The 23,555-nt window shown below is 39.4% G+C and overlaps 1 protein-coding gene across 4 annotated transcripts in view; it reads left to right on the plus strand.

Moving 5' to 3' along the window:
- PLCB4 (phospholipase C beta 4) overlaps positions 1–23,555 on the plus strand; it is a 205,931-nt gene that overhangs the window by 170,574 nt on the left and 11,802 nt on the right. For 3 of the 4 annotated variants that reach the window (XM_050952026.1, XM_050952028.1, XM_050952027.1), the window contains 4 exons: positions 5,998–6,113; positions 11,083–11,158; positions 17,200–17,375; positions 22,778–22,879. In XM_050952026.1, coding sequence (XP_050807983.1) covers positions 5,998–6,113; positions 11,083–11,158; positions 17,200–17,375; positions 22,778–22,879 — 470 coding nt within the window. The remainder of the gene's footprint in view (positions 1–5,997; positions 6,114–11,082; positions 11,159–17,199; positions 17,376–22,777; positions 22,880–23,555) is intronic. The other variant, XM_050952029.1, reaches the window with a different exon arrangement.

Raw genomic sequence — 23,555 nt, forward strand, 5'->3', positions numbered from 1 at the left:
CACGGGTGGGACCTTCCACCGCCTAGGGTGGCAAAAAAGCTGGTGGCGCTCCTGGGTGCAGCAGTTCTGTGGTGTCCTCAGATATTGAACCATCATGAATCCAAATGCAAATCCCTCAGCCCCTTTCTAGAGCTGTTATAGAAGCTCCTCCATAGCAGACTGCTTCCCCCACCTCTCCTAGTGGGGCTACTGATAAGGGTACTCTGACATGTGTTGAAATTCCCCCAAAATTAACGTATCCAGAGTCATTTTCAGTAACTACCTTTTTAAAAAACTTCCTTTGGAAAGCCTTTGGACTAAATGCTCTAGAATATAGAGCACCAGATTTACCCTAGTGTAGGCAGGCACAAGTCCATTTGTCTACAATGGAGTTACATGTGCATAATAAGCTGCCGGCTGCACAAAAGTCATAGTGTGGAGCAGCTGCTCCTGCATATTTGAAATAAAAGTACTGATGAGTCTGACTCATTGTAATACTGAAATGCCAAAAGACTGCGCTGCTCAGCCGCTTATATATAAGTTCCCTGTTGGTTCACAGGAAAGAATTTTGGTGTGGTAATGGTGAAATTTTTCATTTGCCAGTCCGGTTTCCATGCAGAAATTGGCAGAACACAATATGTACTGCATATAAATGTGTGCATGAACCTATGATTTTGCACTGTAAGGTGTGTTTTTTTTAATCATAAAACATGCTAACATGGATCCAAGATCATAAAAAGCCACAAAAATGTGGTAGAATCTTCCTGAAATCTTCATTGCTAAAAATAATGGGATTTGTGCAGGTTTGTTCCAGACATCGTAATATAGAAACTGAAATGGCTTAAAGAGAAACACTTTTATTTTTTCATAATGCAGTGTAATCATGTTTTATGTTCTTGATATTAACTTTTACTGAAAAATAATATAAGTGAATTGCAGCTGGGATATAAAGCAACTGACACTACTATGAAATGAGTAGGAATATTTGAGCGATTATAAGGCTTTTGATTAAAATTGTATGTAATGTAGAGTGAATTGCTATGGTATCCCCCACTGGGTGACATTCATCAGTGATGACTTATACATAATAATACACTTCTGCTGAGTATTCAAAATAAGCATGGATCAAATTGTTATTTTCAAATACTGCTTAAAAGTCTGGTGCTGATTTATTTTACAGCCAGAGATGTATAGGAGATGTTTAAAAAGAATCTAAAATATAACAGCTCCAAAATATGTATTTCTAATGTAACATGCTATCGGAGCTTTAAATAGAAACGTGAATCATAATTAATAGAACTTGAGCAAGTGTAAAATCTTGGTTGCAGAATACAGCAACTGGGGCACTGCCTGTGAATTATTTAAATATAGAATTAAATATGTTTAGTATTTATATTAACATTAGTGCCCCAAATGTGCTAGGCACTGTACTCTACACACATATAGGAAGATATGGTCTCTGTCCAGAAAAGTTTAGGCCTTGATCCAGCAAGGTACTAAAACACACAACTAATTTAAGCACGTAAGTAATTCTACGGGCGTCACGTGCTTTAGTAGCTTGCTGACTGGGCCTTAACCACTACCCACAGGTATATTAATACTAAAAATGAATTACATTTACTTAAACTTTCAAATAGTTACAAGTGGTATTTACCATGTGGCTTATGTTGACAGGCAAAGTAGCTAGTAAAATCCTTTTGCCTCTGAAAGCCATATTTGAACTGTATTATTGGCTATTATTTGGAGTTTGATCAGCAATATGTAATTTTTTAGTATCTTTGTTTCTAAAAGAAAAGAGTGAAATTAAAATGACAGAGGATTCAGAAAATCCTGAACCAGAGATTTATGCTATACTTGCATCGGGTGTTGCCAAATGTACTTTTAACCAATCTAGAACATATTTCCACTTGAAACTTTGTTTGCCTCCATACACATTACCTTTATGAGCAGTGTTTGAACTATGCTGTAAAATTGACTTGGAGTTTTTCTTGGGACCTAGTCTTGACAACAGCTGTGGATGTAACAATTATCTCTAGTGTAATCAGACCTGTGTCAGCTAAGGCATTTTAGCTAGTCGTCCTTCTTCCCAGTTCTCCCTGTGACTGGCAGTGCCGTAGTGTGTGATACCTTAGGTGTAGTGCTTTGTCTCCCAACATTCTCCGTATTTTACGCTATGCAGCAGATAGAGCAATGATTTCTATGTCTATATACGTAACAGAAAAGAGCCATGCTGGTGTATCCAGAGCCTGGCGGTAGCCATGGTACATACCTGATGGTCAGCCTCTGCTTCTCTTGCATCACTGAACATTCATATTCACCATCTGAGATGGATCATCAGTCATTTGGACAGAGTCCAACGTAAGAACTTTGATTACAATCTGGAGTTAATTTGTCAGGCCTGCAGAGCTGTGTTGCATTTTCTGCAATCAATCAATGTACAGGAAGGCTCCAGACAAAACTCACAAACTGAGACGTGCCAAGCTATGTCAAAAGTTTGAGGAACTATTATCAAATGATGATTTTGTGATTCCAGGTCAGAAAGGCAGACCTACCCAGAAAAATTGGGCTTACATTGGGAGTAAAAATTTCTGGCTGCACCTATGTGGTTATTGGAGAGCTCTCAACTCTCATCCAGCTGTGAGAAGAGGACAAGTTGCTTTGAGGAACCAGGTGTGTGTGAACTCAAAGACAAAGGATCAAAACAGGAGGCAAGGGAAGAGATGATGATCCTGGTGAGGCGAAGCATTCTAGGGATGAAAAGACCATGGTACAAGCTACGGTGCTGCATTAAGTTTATTCTTCAGAATGTTCCTCTGTAGTTTTTTTGGAGATGCAGATTAAAGATGCATTTAACTCAGAGCCTGGGTATTGTCAAATAAAACAGAAGGGCTACTTTTCCACATGGCCCATAAAAATACACTCTTGTGGCTATTACATTTGTGTTTCAGGCTTGATTATCAGTTTTTTACATTCCCAATTTATGAAGGTGGCTTCAGGCTCAGAAATGCCCTTCTGAAGATAAGAAGAAATAGTCACAAAGGGACTCTCCAAGAGCTGCACCGCTACTTGCAATGGCTCTGTTCTCCAAGTTAGCATTAAATTCAGTGCATACCATTGTGCTAAGTGCCAGAAATCAAAGTTAAAAGAGGAACTGGGCATTTAAAAATGTTCTTACCATGAGGCTCATCCTGTTGTGGGCCCAGCAGCTAAACAGAGCAATGGGGCTTGGGTGAAATGTTGCCACTTTAAATAAAGTGCAGTCATTTCATATCGTGATTCAGAAAATTCAAGAATATTTGACACAATGGATGCCAGTAAGTTATGTCCCACAAAAGCACAGTTGGGCAGATACGTCACAACATTTTCCAACCTACAATCTTTTTTTTTTCTGCTTCCTCCTTCCCCACGAACATCCCCAATTCACAAGGAGGAACTTGCACATGTGGACTACGTTTTTTTCCACTTAAAGCTACTTTACATCATCAATGCTTTGTCAAGGGAGTCAGAAAGGCAAAACTTGAGAGTTCAGCAATAACCTTGTGAGGAAAGAAGAGCATGAGAGAAGACATGAATAGTTAATTCTCAGGCCGCAGCGGGAGCTAAGGAAAGCTCAGAAGATAGCCAGAGGTGGCGGATGAAGGAAGGGGATGAAAGGGTGAATGAAGTGCAGGAGGAGGCGACCATCTGCACTCATGCATCACAAAAGAGAATTAAGAAAAATGCTTCAGATGCTCTATAAAACAACTGAGGGCTGCGCTGCTACCCTTAGAAACAGCCAGCACCAACATGAACAGCAAACCAGACCGAGTTATCCCCCATCAATCAGCTGGCTTCACTCCTCTCCAATGTCATCCGACTTCTCTCCAGTGATCTCTTGCTGTCTCTGGTCTGCTAGCTAAGCGTCATCCAACTACTTGGATAACACAGGCAGACATTACAGTTTCCCAGCACACACAGCTTTATAGTTTCTTCCTTTTTAGCTGCATTTGTTTATGTGCATTCAAACTAAATGGCTGTTTCATGAAACAATTTGTGATGAGCATGTGTCCACAAAGAAAACACAGCCCAGTTGGTTATCTATCCAAAATAGCTTTCTATTGAATACAACATTTCAGGGAATATAATATCTTGGATAAAGATGAGTATTGAGAAAAGAATAAAATTAGGTTGTGATAGGGAAGTTCTGTATGGTCCCTAAATAAGCAGGATTTCAGCACAGAATGTTGTCTCCTTTTCCCAGTTCATGCAGAAATGCAGGACAAGTGTTCAGATGGCGTATAATTTCAGATAATTATGCTTAGTCTTTTATATCAAGAATTGTACTGTTCTGTTTATCTGGGGAAGAGTGTGTCGCTTTAGTAATTAAATATATCAGACAATTCACCTGTGGCTGTCTAGTGCCGTCAGACCTGCTTCATCCTTTTCACTGCTTGCAGCTTCTCTTAGATTGCTAATCAGCCTGTACATTCCCTGCTGAAGCTGACATCTTTCTGATGCTGATGGGGTCCATTTTTTTCCTTTGATTCTTTGCAGAACAGATTGCTCAGAGCTTCCTTCTGAATAGAAATTGCAGGAGCTGTAGATGTTACTGCCCAGAGGGGTGGATAGCAGATGCTGGAATTCAGGTTTATGTTCTAATGCAAGCTTTTAAAAGCGTTGTAGCATTTGTTAAAGTGGAGGTGAAATTCTTTCGGTGGTATTTTTAAAAGGAACTACACGAATGAGTCAGTTGCTGTGATATATGTGAAATAGTAGCAATGAAGCCTATGGTATAGAGCAGTAGTGTCAATTCAGAATGTCTAGTGAAACTAAATGAAAACAGACCCAAAAAATCCTGATCATTTTTTAATGTAAAATGTGATCTGCTTACATTTCCCACAGTAAACCAAACCATAACAGTTAATATGAGACGTTTTTGTCAAGACCAGATAAAATCTAGGGCTACAATATGTTAATAAAATAGTTAAAACAACAAAATTCCTTATTGCAGTGTATGCTCAATATTTTCATACCATCACTGGCAGCCAGGTATCTGAAGAATAATGAGAATGTTTCATAAGGAAGGATGACTAAAATGGCTTATGAGTTTCAGGCCAGTGCAGAGCCAGGACACACAAGCATTAAATTAGGAGTATTACTTCTGAAACTGAAAGGTTTTTATAAAGAGGTGGACCTGTGTATGTAATATGTGTGTACATAATTAACCTTTTATTCCCATGCAGAAAATTGTAGTGTAAATCAGGTGGAACTCCATTGAAATCAGTGGAATTGCACTGGTGCGGTATAGATCAGAATCGGGCCCTTTATGACTAGTTTGTGCCTGGGGAAGGCCAGAAAGAAAAACACAAATAGTCCATTGCCGCTAACTAAATATATATTTGATAGCCCTATTGTGTAGCTTAAAGTCACTTGGAATAAGAAACCAGCTTCTGCACAATGAACCTTTGCTAGGACAAAATACCCAGTGTCACTAGACTTCTGGACCAGATCCTCAGCTGGTGTAAATTTGTATTGACTTCAGTTGAGCTACGTGATTTACACCAGCTGAAGATCTGGCTCTGTGTTCAGTCTAGGATATTTAGGGGGGGCCTGTTATTTTTTTGTGTTCCCCAGGGTTCCAGAATCTTTGTTTGATATCCAATCTGAGTTCATAAATCTCATTACTGCACTGCATTTAAGTGATCATTTATTCTAGAAAGATATAGTTCTAGGTATAGATATTACCAGTTATAGATATTACCAGCTGGCATTTTTTCCATAAAGTTATTTGGTTTGTGGTAGCTGTGTACCATATTTTCAGGATATTAGCACTGTCCCATGACAGATTTTCCTACAACGTGCACTGAGAAGAAAGGCTTTACATTTACTGTGGGAGGTCTAGACCCCTTGGTATCAGGCAGCTAAAAAGGATTAAATACAGTGCCAGACATATTTGTTCATACACTGATCTTATCCACTATAAGAAAATGAAACATTAAAAGTCCAGCAACCTAATTGTAAGGTCCTACTGTTTTCCAGGAGCACAGCGCTATGCAGAAGTTGCACTGCACACAAGTTGACAAAATAGTGGCACAGTATGATAAAGAAAAGTTATCTTATGAGAAAATGTTAGAGAAGGCAATCAAGAAGAAGGGGTAAGATATTATTTTAAAATGCTTTATAAGAATCAAAACAGATTTTTATGCTTTTACTGTCTGGAACAAAATATTACTAGAAAAGTAATTTATATTTAACTTACAGCAGCCCGACCTGGCCCTCCTCAGTCAATATAAGTTTAATCTGCATGAGGATTTAAGGATTGGGCGCTAAGTGTTGTACTTGCTTTGCCTTACTGGAGTCCTCTATTTCTCCACACGTGACATTAAAACAAATTAATCAGATCAGATGTTCAGTCTCTATGGGCCTGCCCTTGCTCTCATTGAGACCAATGGGAGTTTTACCATTGGTTTCAGTGAGAACAGGCTGAGAACCTCCTTGAATAACATCATCAGACTTTGATCACAATTTGGTCTTGGAAAAAAATTGGTGTATTAATCTTGAACTTTGTAGAAGGAAGCTCAAATCAAATAATAGGTTCTGCTTTACTGTCATCTAAAAAAGGTTCCTCTTAACACGACACAGGAACTGTAAATATTCTTTCATTCCCAGCTGGTTATAAATTGGCTTCTCTGATGGCAGTGAAGCTACCTCAATTTGTGCTAGCATAGGATCTGACCCATTGTCTATATGCTGTTCTTAATTGCTCCAGAAGTTACTGGAATATCTTCATCACAATTCATAAAACTTGTCTCTTGCGGTCCTAATAGGCAGAACCTAGAGGTTTCTCTAATTTCCAGGTTCCTGTTGTTCTCCGATTGCTAGGTCTTTATCTTGTAGCTGTTTCTCCTCTGTTTTCCCTGCTGCTGACGTCTAATCCCCACAGTTCCTTTTTGATTACATAACAATATTGTACTGTTAGTCTTACAGTTAACCTGTGACCCCTGAAAAGCAGGAATGAGTTTCTTAGTAGAATACAGAATTATATTAGCAGTTAGTATTAATGGTTTGTAACAACATTTCCCTGATCCTGGAATGACTCCACTCTCCGCCTCCCAACAAATTTAATAAAATAATATTAAATTATTAATATTGGGCTGATGCTAAATGGTATGCAACTGAGCTGTTGAGTCCAGTCTCTTAGAGAATTATTTGCTGTATTGAGCTCAGGTGCCCTTTTGGCGATGGGTTCTTTCATAAATACTTTACTGTGTTTTATATAGTATTTGGATGAACAGTAATATGTGTGTGTGCCTGAATTGATATTAAACAAAACTCTTATTAGAAGTATCAGTCTCTGAAGCAAAAGAGGTAAAAAGAATTCTCCACAATAAGTTATGAAAAGGCTACACAAATTCTTCCAAAGTGTACCTTGAGCTGTTTTTACTTGAAGGAAGGACAACCATTATCAGGACCCAAATATTTCTTAGGCTGAGCAGCACTTCCAGAAACAATCCTAATATTGCAAACAGATCACTGAAATATTAGCTACACTCTGGTTATAAGGAGAGCTGGTGAAACAGGAGAAGCTCATTTCAATTGACTAAACTGCAGCACATGGCTAAAGAGATTGCAGCTGTGAACTGGGATTTTAATTAAGATGGTAGAGGGAGTATTCATTCCTTGCACCATTAGTGACAAACTGAGCACTATAGAAGTTATACTGTATCTGCCTTACAGGGAGAAAGTCTTATAGCTGTTCTTTGTTTTGAGAACCTTGAGCCGGAAGATTTATGAATCAGCATTAACATTGGTCTGAGAAGAGATTGGTCTTCCCGCTCTTCTGCTTCTAAGCAAAACAGCAAATAAACAAATTTAAACAGATATCAGATTTAAATGTGGTAATAACTGCCCATGACTGCATTAACAATCAGTGAAAACCTTTGTGTAAGACCTCTTAGAATGATCTGAGAATGGGTGAATAGGAAGATAACTCATCCCAGTTTCACCTCACTTAGGTTGCTGCCTATATCTAAATTAGATCACTGCAAGTTTTCACTGGCATTCATAACACTTCTCTGCTCTCAGGCCTCCTGAAGGTTTCTGATAATATTGGTCCGTGCTTTGGAAAACTAAAAGATTTAAAAATAAAAATAAACGAAAGCCTTAAGTGTAAATAAAGGAGTAGATGGCCTCGGGGGGTTCATCCTGGGACACAGAACCATTTACTTGTCACCAGTTTGACTCCATCCCAAGTCATGAATGACCAAAAGCCACCATGTGGTGGCTATTCTGTGGTACAAGGGAAAAGAACTGTTCTCTAATCCCTAGTGGATAGATGTCCCAATCATATAGACTGTTATATTTGTATGCATTCTTGCCAGTTTTAACAGACAGGCCAATGTGCTATGTGTGCACAGATTTTGGTTTACCCTCTTATTCCTAAAAGTGGATCCTTCACATCTAGATCAAGATACACTGAGGGGATAGTGCAGGGAGAAGTTGACACTGTCACTATTTGTGCTGCACTGAGCCCAGATTCAGCCAGGATCTCAAGCACAAACTTAAATCCATCTCTGTTCCATGGTACATTTAAGGACCTCCTTAAATGTAAGCACAGCCAATGGAACTTAAGCACATGCTTAGCTTTTTAGGCATGTGCTTAGGTGCTGTGCTGAGTATGGGCCCTGGTTCATTGGCTAAATAATGTATTTGGTTCCCACTGCTGTTATTCTGGCAACTTCCACATGCAATACGCTGATTTCAAATAAATTAAAAAAATTAAAGGAGTTCAGTTTGAATTTGGTGCATACTTCATCCAAAAGGCAAAAATGTCTTCCTGATAGATATAGAATATGGTCTCCATTCGGGTTTTGTGATGCTTACATGTAGTTTTTTTCTAATTTATTTCCCACATGTCATGACATGTCTGTCAGCTGCATAATTTTCAGGAAAAAAAATCAATTACAGCTTCATTCACTGACAGATGGACAGGATTTAGTTCTCTGGGCACTTGAGTGGGTAGTGCAGATGTGCAGTACAAATGCCATACATGCTCATAAATCTCACAGAGTTGGGGGAGCTTGTGTGCTCATGTTCCAACTCTGAAATGTGGTTGAGGGGGACCCAAGGACAGTCCTGGATTACCAGGGATGTCCAGGAGCCAAACTGTAGGTTGTATGTGTATGTGTCTGTATGTGTGTGTGTAAGTAAAGTTGTGGCATGGAGTGGGATTGTTGTAAGGGAATTTGTTCACATTTAGGACTATATAGCCTAAAGCTTACGTACATTTTGACAGGACAGAAGTGGGTGATTATGTTCAGCCAATTTTAGCATTCCCTCACCGCAGATTGAATGCTAGTTTAAAAAAAGGAATAAACAATTGGTAGTGACTATTGGGATTTTGGAAATTTTACTGATTAGTGGGTCTTTGAATAAATCTGTTTGATCCTCCTGAGTGGAGAGCATCTTCATAAAGCATAAGAAGCTTTAAGCTATATCGTGGCTAGATCCTGAATTCATTTACACCAGTGTAAAACAAAAGTAAATTTGCTGCAGCCAATGACATTTCAGATTTAGTCTGATGTAACTGTCCCTATAACTCTATAGGACTTTCCAGAATATCAGACCTATGACAGAAATCTATGCAAAACCTTCCTTGCTGCAATGAGCAAATCAGTGATTAATCCTCACGGTGGCCCATAGGAAACACAAAGCACATCACTCCTTGTATTTCCAACATAGACTTCTCTAGGAACATTTGAGGATAAAGCTTTCTGCTCATTTCCATAAGTTAGCAGCACTTTGATATTAAAATAGGCTTTAAAACTGGCATTTTTTTATCAAGCTCCATTTCCAGGACTGTGATTAATTTAATTTTACTTCAGCCAAGCAATAAACAATTTAATTGGGGCAAATCTTCAGCTAGTACAAATCAGTGTCATTCCACTCAACGACAATGAAATCATGCTGATTTACACCAACTATGGAGCTGATGAGAATTTTTTTTTAAAGGGGCTGCACAAAAAGTGAAATAAAAATAATAGTCCATTGAAATACAGATTTGTTCTAAGACCAAAACAAAAAGGACATGACAGGTAGGGGTTTGAAGGATGGCTTGAAAATTTACTGACTCTTGTAAGACTTTAATTGAAAGCTTTCTTGGTGCTGCAATGGAACTTGTGATCCTACACTGTATGCTGCCACCTCTCCCAGCACAAAGTCCAAGCAACCGAGATTTGTGAAGAGAACTGTTGCAGGAGGGTAAAATTTCATCACTCTTCTACCCACCGCCCAGACAAGTTATTGAGTGGCAGCATAGCCCCTTTGCAGCTATTCTTCCAGCCTGTGGTGCCCCTACAATACCAGAAGACCCTTGCCACCCACACAGAACCCTATTAACTTTAACCCAGCTCCACGAGGATGCCACAGTCCTGCTATATGCATTCTGTTGCAGGATCAGGGTCTGTGTGAGGATTTGGTGCTGTTGGACCCATGCAAAGTTCAGCTCCAGAAACCCGAATGTAATGGCATGGGATCTGTGCCAGCCACTCCACATTGGTCTGTTTGGCTGTGCAGATCCTCTTTCATGGCACACGGGTATGAAGACCAATCCTTGCAGTCATTTCAGCTTTGCTGCGGTAGGGTACTCGCTGGAGGTAGCTGGACTTGACAATAAACCTTTTTCTGCTAAAGATGCAGAACTCATAATGGAAACTTGTAATCAAGATACATTTTTCATGCCTCAAACCAAAAGGTAGCAAAATTGGCTTTAAAAGAAACAAAACAAAAATCATACCTAGGCAGTAAATCTGTATGCAGGTATTCAGGCTGAAGATTAATTTTATTGGCTAAAAAAAGAAACCAGCTTCATAAATGGACTTGCTGACATATCCTTAGTAATTGAATAATTGTGGGTCTCCTCTAGAAATAACAGGTGAAGTGTGTTTAAACTGCATGATCGGGAAGCCAATAATATTTGTAAGGTGTGAATAAATTGCTCGAAGAAAAAATTTCATTCCAATACACTACAGTACTTCATCATTGACTAACCTGTTCATTAGTATGCGCTGACTGGATGGGAAGATATTTAACTTGTGGCACACATTTGCAATTTTGCTTTTTTAGAGGAAGTAATTGTCTTGAAATGAAGAAAGAAACTGAAATTAAAATTCAGGCATTAACATCCGATCACAAATCTAAGGTAAGAAAACATGCCAGTGTTAACACATGCAACATTTGAGATCTTTGGAGACCCAAATGGTAGTTTATTTTTATGAAAGCATGTGAATGATTTTCAGCAATAATGACACGCAGAAAAGAATGGAAGTAACTCAGTGTCTAAAAGCTTTTGTTTTTTTCTTCAAAAAGAACAAAATCCATTTCCTGATCTTAACAATTTTTGAAGAGAGTATCATGTTCCTAGTTTTGTTTCTATGTGAAACAAAAATGTTTGGTCATTTTGTAGTAGTTTCAGCTATGCAGACAACAGAGGAAAATGTGCTATGTGAAAATTGGAATTGAATTTTGCCACCAAAAATATGTAGGTAAATGGAATTAGCCACTTGTTAGTTTTACATCAGTGTCACCTTATCCAACACCCTGCCAAACACTTGACTCTCCCTGTGCCCTTACTGTCTCTCTCCTGGGTCCATCCCATTTGCATCATATGTACTACTTGTTACTTCTTTCTTCTCCTCCTGAGGTGAATCAGTTGCTTTCTCCAAGTTGCATGTCCCCAAATAACAGCACCCAAGATCCAGTCCCAGTTGTTCTTAAATCAGTTGTTCTCAAGCTAAGCTATGGTCATGGACCATTTTCAAGAGTTGTATGGAGCGGCTCCCTTGCAGAGGTAAAACATTGTCAGTCTTCATGCTAGTTGTGGTGCAGTATAGATCTTATATAGTGTTTCCAGAGATTTCCTGACCAATTAACGAGTCCTCATTCAGCACTTTGCTCAGTTGCTTTCTGTACTACTTTGTTAAAGATTTCTCTGGTGCCATTTCAACTGCTGCCAGGTTTGCGGTTTATGTCAAAGTTAGAGGAATAGCAAATACACTGTAGGATAGAACCAGCTGCAAAATGACCCAGAGAGATTATAGTAGAGGAGATTGAAAACAACAAGGGATTTTTACCTAATACATGTAAAGTCTTGCACACAGGGAGAGGCATCAAACACCACAGATACCACATGGGAGAGGTAACCAAGCCACAGTATTAAGCAGACTAAGACAAGCTCACTTTCATCTTGTTGTCCCTAATATTACGCATTCATGTAAACAGGACACGTAGATTCTAGTTTTCTCTACTTCTGCAGCATGTTGATGTCACTCTGTTGGTGAAAAAGGGTAATGCCGTGGGCAAAATGTGTTTTCCCTGGATGCATAGGGCTGCTGGAAGAGTGCTGTGTGCTCCCCATCACCTTATCTGCCTAGGCGGATAGAGGCAGGTTGAAGATTAGGGGCAAACTGGCAGCCAGAGGAAGCATGATTAGAGTGTACTGTGCTCCAGTTCCATATGGTCGGTAGAGTAGCCCATAGGCAACTGTAGGAAACCACTCGGGATTGCTCTAAATTGTATCCAGCAGAGCCCGGCATATGGAGCTTAAACTCCCCCTCCTCCATTGTGGTTGCACCTCCTGAGCGCCACAGCTCAAGGGCCGTAGTTTGCCATTGCTGCAGGGAAGTTGTGAGGTTGGTCTAGAGAAAGGAGAGTATCTATCAGAAAATAGGAATCTTAACAACATAGCCACAATAGGAAATGTCAGAACAACTGTCTGAAATAAAAACGGGTTGTACTGGCAGATTGGTAAAAGAGAAGCTAGTTATAAAAATCAATGTGGCTAACAACTCTGGAGAGAATTGCAAGCTAGTCAGTAAGCTTAAATACAAAGCAAAGTGTAAAATCTTAAAGCTTTACAGAATAGAAGAGTCTTTGATGTGACCTCAGCTGCCCAAAATTGTTTATAATCTACATGGACATTTAAGTGTTCACTAATCTTCTACTTCCAGTGAGTCTGACTGATGGTTTTTTTTCCCCCTTCCCACAAACTGATTTGGATATTAGGGTGTGTCCTTTTAAAATGCCCACTTCCAAACAGATCCTGTCAAATGCGTAATCCGTCCCCACAACAGATGGATGGCTTGCTTGCTTCTCCATGTCTAGCTTTAGGTTGGGATTTTCAAAGGACCCTAAGCTTGAGCTCCTTTGAAACATCCACCCTTTGTGGCTTTACTGATCCCACAGAACACTTTGATGCTGGCTTTCACTTGTATCCCACCTGGGTGGTTTGCTCCAGACCAAATGGAAATCTTCTGCTCCCAACAGAGTACAGCTATGCAGATAGAAATTACGTTGGAAAATCCTGAGATGCCGAATTCATACAGTTCCTGTTGAATTCAGTGGGAGTTGCAGATACTCAGCAGCTGTTCAGAAACCTCTCACCATTTGACCCATTGATTTTAAGATCAAGTGAGCTCATCGGATTAGTGAGCTCCTAGGATTAATCCAACATGTGTCAGATGTGCATCATCCCCATAGCAGAAGATGTGTAAAAAGAACTGAAATACCATGTAGCTATGCCCATTACCAGTGGTAATGGTCTACAGAGACTTGCTCCTCTGTCGTTGGTACAAATCCAGGTCACGTGTGACATGAAACGCTCATTTTGTTTTGAATGCACAAATGCATACTTTGCACACATCTACCTTTGTAGATGCAAGATACGTTCCTGTATTGGAAAACTAGGTTCCTAATATCCAGCAAGAAAAGGAGGCAAGGGAAAGAAGAAAAAATGTTAATGTTACTGAAAGTTCTGTATGAAGATTTGAGTCTCTCTAGACATACATGGAAGCAGAGGAAAGGCAGGATTTCACATTCACTTCTGCCTGACAGATTTCTCTTCATCCCAGGATATGTTATGCTTTTCTTGAAATCTACCTCTCAGCTTTGCAGGACAGTCAAAGAGATGGTTTCAGAGAGGCTTGTTTTACCAGGAGCACTACCTATCTTTTAGGCTGCATGCTTATTTTAAGGCCAAGTAATTAATGCTTTGCATCTCTCTCCAGATCAAGCACTTGAATAATAATCTTGCTTATCTGTCTAAACTCTGTTGTTGGTTTCCTCATTGGTATTATAATGTCTGTTCAGTATACGTGATTTCCTCCTTTGTGTTCCTCTGTAATATATGTAGCCACTTTTCAGAAACAATTATCAGAGCATCTCTTTCCTTCCTTTCCAGAGAGCCTAGAATTCTTTGCTTTTCTGTGCTTATCTGGTTCTCTAGAGGCTCTTTGTCACTAAGTCAAAAGAGTATTTGCTTTCCCCAGGATTTCCAGTGTTTGCATTAATCATTTGGTTTTTCAAGATACACCTCAACCCCGCTATAACGCCACCTGATATAACACGAATTTGGATATAACGCAGTAAAGCAGTGCTCCGAGGGGGCAGGGCTGCACGCACCAATGGATCAAATCAAGTTCGATATAACATGGTTTCACCTATAACACAGTAAGATTTTTTGGCTCCCGAGGACAGCATTCTGTCGAGGTAGAGGTGTATTTTTAAGCTGGACATCTTGAGCCTGATTCTTATTTATACTGAGGCCATTTTACACTGCTCTGGCAATGTAAAAGGGAACCTAAATAGGGAAGTAAATTATATTTACATCCTCTCTAATGCCTGTTTGTGCTGCTAAAGCAATGTAATGTGGATTTAGTGTAAATGAGACTCAGACCCCTGATATGGAGAATGTGCCTTCAAGGCCCAAGTCTGTCCTGGGTACTATGTGGGGGAGTCACACTGCAAGAAGAAATGAAGGAGAAATTCTGGCCAACCCTGGCTCAGTTCTCTCCAGGATTGTACCAACTTTTGAAAGGGTGCAGTACCCAGCAGCTCTACCCCATTGGAAAGGCCATTACAACTGCAGCGGCATATATGGAATAATATGGATGGCACCTGTACAGGAAGGCAAAGCGGTGGGGACTCAGGAAGCCTCATTATACTGTCTCCCCTACTACCTATGTCTTCTCAGAGTGCTGATCTTTTTAAAAACCATGGTAAAACAATGCTTTCTAACATTACGATCATAGACATCTTCTGAGCGTATGCCCCTGCTTCTGACATGGTTTCACTCACTTGTAATTCTTCCTAGCTCATTGAGCCCCTAGATAGCTTAGGCATTATTGGGTCTTCATCTACACGGATGGGGCTGATCCCATCTTGTACACTGATGTAAACATAAATGCTAGAATATTTCCAAGATGTCGGTGTTGGCCTAACTCCACTGCCATTGAAGTCAACAGTAAAACTCCCATTGGTTGCCATGTGAGCAGCGTTAGGCCAACACTGAGCCCTTTTGAAAATCCCATCCAAAAAGCGTAAATGTTTTTTCTGGTTATTTCCATGCGTATGTTCAGCTCCCTTCCTAATACCCAGTATGTTCTGGTTCGGACATCAGTGTTACTGTGGGAGCCTGTCAATAACGGCTTTCTTCCCACGGGCTGTTTCCCATAAGGTTCGCTCCTCTGCAACTAGGTCCCAACTTAGTAAGATACCTGAACCAAGGCCAGCTCCAGGATTTTTGCCCCAAGCAGCAAAAAAAATTTTTAAAAAAGCAACCCACGATCGCAATCTGCAGCTCGACCACTGCCGCTTCCGTCTTCGGCTGCAATTCAGCGGCAGGTCCTTCGCTCCGAGAGGGACTGAGGGACCTGCCACTGAAGAGCCGGATGTGCCGCCCCTCACAACTGGCCACCCCAAGCACCTGCTTGCTGGGCTGGTGCCTGGAGCCATCCCTGACCTGAATGCTACCATAACATCAACCTTGTGAAGAGTCCCATTGAAGTCAGTGAGGCTACTCCCATGCTTAAAGTTATTCTCGTGCTTAAGTACCTTGTTGAATGGGAGCCCTTACTGTATTAGTCTGAGCAAACTCCTGCTTCCAAAAGCTTCTGTTTCCTGCCAGCTGAAAAAAGCCAAACTCTAAGTGAGACTAGTTTTTAGGTAGATTAGATACCAGCCTAGCTTGGAAAAGGCAGGTAGCTCTTCATTATCAATGAGGAATCCAGTTCTTAACACACAACATATTCTTTGTTTGCTTGTAGCTTTGGTAGAGAGTCTAGACACTGATTGCCTTGAGAGGTGCTCTGCTCCCTAGAATGTCTCTCTGCTGACGTTTGTTGTTTCGCTCTCAGTGCACTGAAAAAGCCTGTTCAGCATCTGACTGTGGGTCACCTGCCTAAAATACGTTTGAGAGCAAATACGTCTCGGGGGTACATGCTCCTGAGGAGATTGGCATCAAAGTCTCACTTGGGAGCCCTGTGATGGCAATTTTGATTTGAAGAATCAGGATGAGCTTCCATATAAGAATGCCCAAAGGCTATTTGTTTCCATAGTAGCACTTGAAAAAAAGGCCTGCCTGAAAATAGGTGATTTTTTTGGTGAGACTTTGTGTGCATTTATGGAAAAGTAGAGTAGCTTGTCAAAATAGCATAGCTAATTATGAAGGGATAATAAGATATATCTTTCTATTAGTTACTTTTCTAAATCATTGGAGTACAATATACAATTATAATAACAACTCTGATGGTTTAGACTTCTTCACATTGTCTCTTGGGAACTTTCCAAAACTTTAATCTTATTATTCGTGTGAGTCTTTGGAGCTGAGCAAGAAAAGAATACTTGTCAGATTCCCTGCTGACTTAATGAGCATAAGACACAGCTATGTAGCCTAGCTACAGATTCAGGCTGTATTAAATATAGGATTTCTCTGAAAAACTGTCTGTGTGAATAAGATTCTCTCCACAAAATCAGAGCCTGTGTTTAAGCCCTTAGAGAAATTCATCCCACTAATTTTTTTTATTTTATATTTTTGAGGCAGCCAAGAATGTTTAGCAGTTGTATAATGAAGCATACATTTCAGGAGGTTTTAAAAAGAATTGTTGTACAATTGAGGGCATTAATTCAGTCATTTTACATAGGGCAGCTGGGTAACAGAGAGCCCTAGTAATGAGGGTGCATTTTATTGTGTGTTTACTATGTGGTGTTTATAATACACTGTAGTTTCCTTAGTTGCTTCATGTCAGTGTGGAGCAGTTTGCTTTATGTCATTTAGTTCTTGCAATTTCACTGAGTTTTGTAAGGCTTTTGTAATTATCTTGAAATTATCTTCACTGCATTAATGACTGACCTTATATTTTAATGTTGAGAAGTACTGACAAAATAGTCATTGTTCTTTCTCTACAGGTAAAAGAAATTGTAGCACAGCACACTAAAGAGTGGTCGGAGATGATCAATACCCACAGTGCCGAAGAGCAAGAAATCCGTGATTTACATCTGAGTCAGCAGTGTGAGCTATTGAAAAAACTGCTGATTAATGCTCATGAGCAACAAACGCAACAGCTAAAGTTTTCTCATGAAAGGTGAGCAGAGCGGTGTCATCTCAGCATCCTGAAAACCTGTGCACTGGTGATGGGATTATCAGGATATAGCATCATAGCAGTCAAATAAGCTATCAAAGGAAGAATTGAGGGATAATAGAGCAGTTCCTCAGCTGGTATAAATTGTCATAACGCCATTTACGCTAAGGAACTTGAATTCAAAAGGCCTGAACCAGAAAGATGCTCAGCATGTGCAACTACCTTTTGAAGTTGATAGGAGCCGTGGGTGTGAAAATATTACAATTATCTTTTTTTTTCTGTGTAACTACATCACAGTTGCACATTGTTTTAATAAAATATCACGTTGTAATCTTCAGTACGAAGACAATGCTGCATGCCAGCACTCTCATTGCTTTTATATTTAACTGCACTGTCCACTTTAAATTAAATGAAATGCAAATAATAGTATGACCTATCCCTGCTGTAGCACTTTTCATGAGTAGGTCTCAAAGCACTTTACTAAGGAAGGTAAGTATCGTCATCCCCAGTGTTATACAGACAAACAGTAGAAGCGGAAGAATTGTGTCACTGAACAATCTATGATGTGAGGAAGTTCACAACCATATGAATTTACTTAATATATACTATTTTTAAAGGACCTTCCTGAGCATTGGTCTGGTAGGAAGCCCAAAAAGACTCAATGATTTCACATTTAAAAAAGCTAACTGAAATTATTTTCTATTTTAACAAAATTCCTGAATGAAATAATTAGCATAAGACGGAATCCATGCTGAGACCTACATGCTTGCATCCAACAGAGGAAATTGTCTCAGTGAAAGGTTTTAATATGCTCATCTTTGTTACTTTCCAAATTAGCTCACTTATTCAAGCTGTCTAAGAATATGTTTGTTTATTTTATAATTAGATACTTTTTAAAGTATTACAAAATACATTAAAAAAACATCATTTTACAGATCCTAGTTCTGGGACCAAGCAGGGAAAAAGTCAGTCCCTAGTCCAAGTTAGAACAGCTTTTGGGGTACTCTGTTATGCCGTTGGAACAGCCCACAAAGCCATTTTGCTATCCACCGTCTTGCTTTCTGATCCATTTTGTAATCCAGTGTATGCTTTCTAATCTAAATTATAGTTTCTTTCCAGGAGGAATAGTTCTTCTAATCTCTTTTGAAATGTTTTTATTTTCATTTGTATACCTACTTCCCTTGTTCTCTTATCTACATTGGGCTAAAGTTGTCAGTGTGGGGAGATATCTTTTCCAAGAAAACATATGTCACCTAGGCTATATAGAAATTTACTTTCTTCATCCTTTCTTCACAGTTCATAACTTTTAGATTTAGAATTTTCACATCTCCATAGTATTTGAATGGTTCTGTATTATCTTTGGAAATAAGTTCTTAGTATAGAATTGCTTATTTAAAATCATTTTCATTTGTACCATACTGTTCTAAGTGCTGGTCTGATTTTTTAGAGGTGCCAAGCACAACACATTGATTTCTGTGCATGGGTAAACTTTAAATAATGTTCTGTGCCATCCAAGTTAGAGATCTTTTTAGTTTTATTTGTTGCTGTCTTTGTGTTCACCACTTACCCAGGGATTTTTATCCAACCCGTTTGTATAAAGATTGGGGATTTTCCTGCATGTCCACAAACCAGAATGCATTTGAATGTGAAATGTTAAATCGTTGATCATAATTCCCAAAAGGGGCTTCATGCTTCATCCCTTGTAGAATGTATAGAATACATGAAGTATATGTAACCTCCAAGAGTCAGCTGAGCAAGACACGTGATAAACAAAGGATCATCTTGAGAACAGAAGGGGCAGTTGACAGCATGCTATTCTTTCAGCCTCTTTATTAACTAGAGTAATGAGACATGCTGAATAGCTATCAAGACAGTGTACAGAGTGGTAGTAGAGAGGTCGGGAATCTGAAATGATGCAGATATCTGCTGGAAAGTCGAACGTTTTCCACTCGTGGTGGAAAAAGCAATTACAGCTCATGCTCGGACTGACCGGATTCAAAGAAGAAAGCAGAAAACAAAAAATGCTTATGACTTCAATCTGCAGATTGCCATTGCACATTCAGAGGGGGCTATCCAGCTCCACGAAGTATGAGAACTCAAATGGCTCTCGGAAAGTCCAGCTGCCTTTGGCTCTGTCCATTTAACTTTAATGAATTAGAGATACAGTATTTGGAGCACATAAGAAATTAGAAAATCTGGGAGTCAAACTGACATTTCTGACTAAAATACATACAAGGTTAACTAAAATGTATTAGTAATGAGTCAGAGAGAGAGAAAAACAAAAGTGTTCTTTTAAAACAGGGAGAGATCAGCAATTGAGTGGAGCAATATTCAGAAAGCATCAAATTGTATTAAGTAGGATAAAATAGTGATAATATGATGATTGACTTCAGTGGACTTCAATTAATTTTGTTTGTAAAGTGCTTTGAGAGCCTCAGGTTCGAAGCATTAGAGATGTGCACAGAATTCTTTGAGTGGGTCAGGAACTGTAGCTTCCTAGGGGCAGGTACAGCACCTATCACAATAAGATCCTGGTCCATCCCTTTGGATGTTAATGCAAGGGATGAGCTTTAGATTCAAACCTGCATCCTATATGGCAGCATGTTTTGCTGTCAGTGCCTGATCTGATCTTCTAAGGCCTAGTCTACACTGGGGATGGGGGGGGTCGATCTAAGTTACACAGCTTCAGCTAAGTGAATAACTTAACTGAAGTCGATGTACTTAGATCGACTTACTGTGGTGTCTTCATTGCGGTGAGTCAACTGCTGCTGCTCCCCTGTCGACTCTGCCCACGCCTCTCGCCAAGCTGGAGTACAGGAGTCGACAGGAGAGCTGCCCGCCAATCCAGCCAGTAGTGAAGACATACCCTTAGTCCCAGAAACAAATTATTCCTATTGATTCCAAGGGAAAGTGTATTTCCTGATATACTAAAATATCAGTTCGTTTGTTCCCAATTTGTCAGCAGTGCACTTAGCTAAGCTTGTGCATAGTTGTCATGGAAAAGAAAGATGGTTATATATTGGTGGATGTTACTTCCTTCCAATATACTACATTTTGCAGCATAGGGAGAATTATGCCCCTTAACTGCTTTCTGTATAAAATTATTAATTTTATATATCAACCCATAAAGCGCTATAAATAAAAATGAATTATTCCATAACTGTTGTTAAGACAGTGTGCTTTTACGTGCTTTCAAACCTAAGACAGAAAATAAATACTTATTAGGTATTGTGATTGTTTGCATAAGAAGTGCTCTTGATAGAATGAAAAATATCTCTTAAGTATACAGGCGAGTCTCATCTTATGCGCATTTAACATGCCCAAATTCAGCTTTGCATGGTCCACAAAAACAAAAAAAAAGAGAAAAATAACAATTTCAATACTGTACTTGTAGTACGGTGATTCTGCCTGCCATTACAGTCAATGTAATTTTGACTATACGTGATTTTTGCTTTACGTGCTGACAGCGGAACGTAACCCCAGCATAAGATGAGACATGCCTGTATTATATCTTATTGTTGCTATAATACCACTGCTTTGAGTTTTTTATTGATATTGTATTGATCATTAAGAAATGTTTCACAATATAAAGCCTTGGAGAAGTAAATGCTGCGTCTTCATTAATATTCTTTTAGTTGAATGAAAATGTGTGGCAGTAAGCAAGGTGCAAAGTGAAATAACATTCATGAGTAGTTAGTGTCTTTCACAGACAATAAAACATTTGAAATTGAAAGGATAGTTAGTAAACTTAAATATAAATGATTTTTCTGGCAATATGTCACTACCTGCAAGCAATTTAGCAATATTTTCCTGTCAGACTCTTCCCCTTTTGTACTTACAAAAAAATTAAAATACCAGCTATTAATGTATAATCATTTTTATCTGTACTGTACTTGAACATTCACTGATACCTCTCAGTGGGTTGAGCATTGGCCTGCTAAACCCCGGGTTGTGAGTTCAATCCTTGAGGGGGCCATTTAGGGAACTGGGTTAAAAATCTGTTGGGATGGGTCCTGCTTTGAGCATGGGGTTGGACTACATGACCTCCTGAGGTCCCTTCCAACTCTGATATTCTATGATTCTATGAAAAAATTGTATGTCTAATGTACACATACCATAGGTTACCTAATTCTCTTGACCTATTTTGTTACTGAAGACATTTGTGTGAAACATTTCCTGCAGTAGGAACTCATCCATTCCTGCTGCAATTCCTTACTTCAAGTCTTGATCCTCTCTGATGTCAGTCAGTTGAGGTGGCGAGGGCTGTAGTGTCAAAAATAAAATATTGCAGTGGGCAAGAAAAGGCAGCAGCTCTGCCACAGAATGCGTGTGTGACTTTGAGAAAGTTGACTAACCTATACGTGCATTAGTTTGCCCATCTGTAAAATACAGAAGAAAACTTCTTACCTTACAGGGGTAAAGTAAATCTTAATTGGACTTTTGTTGATAAAGTGCTTTGAGATCCTCCGGTTAGAAGCAAAGAAATTCTTGAGTGGATTAGAATTATTAAAGATTGAAGTGTACAGTCTATGGGGCAGGAATTATAACTTCCTGTGGGCGGTCTAGCACCAAGCATAATAGGATCCTGATCCTAGCTGCATCCTTTGGATGTTACTGCAATATTTATTATTATTACTTTACTGAAGATAAGTTAGAATATTCATGCAAACAAATGGTCTTTATATTATTTACTCAGAATAGGAGCTTTAGGTAGCATTTTAAAAAAACCGCTCAGTGCTGGCCTAACTTTCCTCCCATTGAGGTCACTGGTGAAATTCCTATCAACTTCAGCGGAAGCAGAATTAGGCTGGAGCTGAGCACTTTTAAAAGTGCCACCGAGTCTTGTTTTTCTAACTCGATTTTGTCATCTGTGCTGTTTGTGTTGCAAGTGTGTTTTTTTTTATAACTTCATCAGCCTATACGAAACACTAGTTGAAGTTACAACACCAAATCATAAAAATCAGACAGATATGCCAGAACTAGCAAATGTTAATATTATTCGTCCTCTCCTCATACATTCTCTGCACAGAGTTTTTGTAAATTTATTGTGCAGTTTTAAAAGGCAAGTCACATTTCTTAAATTACTGATAATAGCTCTTACCCAGTCAAATGTTCTAAACTACAGAGACAGCACTGTATTTTTGTAGCCTGTGTAATTCAAAGTGTAAAATGCTTAAAACCATTCCTTCAAATTGTTTTCTTTATATCCTCCTGAGATTTGTAAGTGCTTGTTCGAACATACAGTCCAGTAGGAAGAAGACATTCTTTATATAATCCGTTCTTTCTACTTCTTTAATACTTCAGGGACAACTTTAGCCATTATATAGAAAGGTATCAATAAGCTACCTTAACGACCATTAACTATCACATTTCAGTTTATAATTATTTTGTTCGTATTTCCCTAGGGAAAGCAAGGAAATGCGTGCCAACCAGGCTAAAATTTCTATGGAAAACAGCAAAGCCATAAGCCAGGATAAATCTATCAAAAATAAGGCTGAAAGGGAGAGGTAAGTGTCAGATCCATCTATGAGAGGTGGTATAATTGATTGATCTGTGCACACATTGACTAAAGTATGCTTTGAAGTGTGGGAAATGGCTTGTGTTTCTAATTGTTATGCTGTATATATTTTCAATGGCTGTTTCTGGACTGTGTGTGTGTGTGTGTGTGTGTGTGTGTCATATAGTTTAGGCCCCAATCTTGGAAACACTAACAAAGGAGTGAGTGTCACACCCATGAGTAGTGCCACTGACTACAGTGGAACTAATCACGGATAAAGTTACGCATGTGTGAAAGTGCTTCTAGAATTAGGACGTTAGTTTTTATTCACTAATCCATTTTTTCCCCTTTAAATGCTGTACAGTATCACTTACGACAGTTGCTTTTGCATCTTGTTAAGATGTACTGAGAAGGCAATGTTAAAACTTGGGTCTAGTTTTGGGTTAGCTTTGGGTTCTGAGAAGCAGGAGAGGTGGTGCCACTAGGGGAATGGGAAATGGACCAATGAAAAGGCATCCCATGGCCTTCACCCCTCCCCACTCTTGGCAGGGATGAGAGATGGAACAGGCATTTCAGAGGGAGCAGAAGGGAAGGTTATGGGGGAAAAAGGGGATAGGTGTGAGATTAGTAGGGGCAAACCAGCTTGGGGCGGGGTGGGAGGAGGCCAAAGAAAGGTGTGAGGGGTA

This window comes from Gopherus flavomarginatus, chromosome 4 (assembly GCF_025201925.1).
Source record: "Gopherus flavomarginatus isolate rGopFla2 chromosome 4, rGopFla2.mat.asm, whole genome shotgun sequence".
Lineage (NCBI taxonomy): Eukaryota > Metazoa > Chordata > Testudines > Testudinidae > Gopherus > Gopherus flavomarginatus.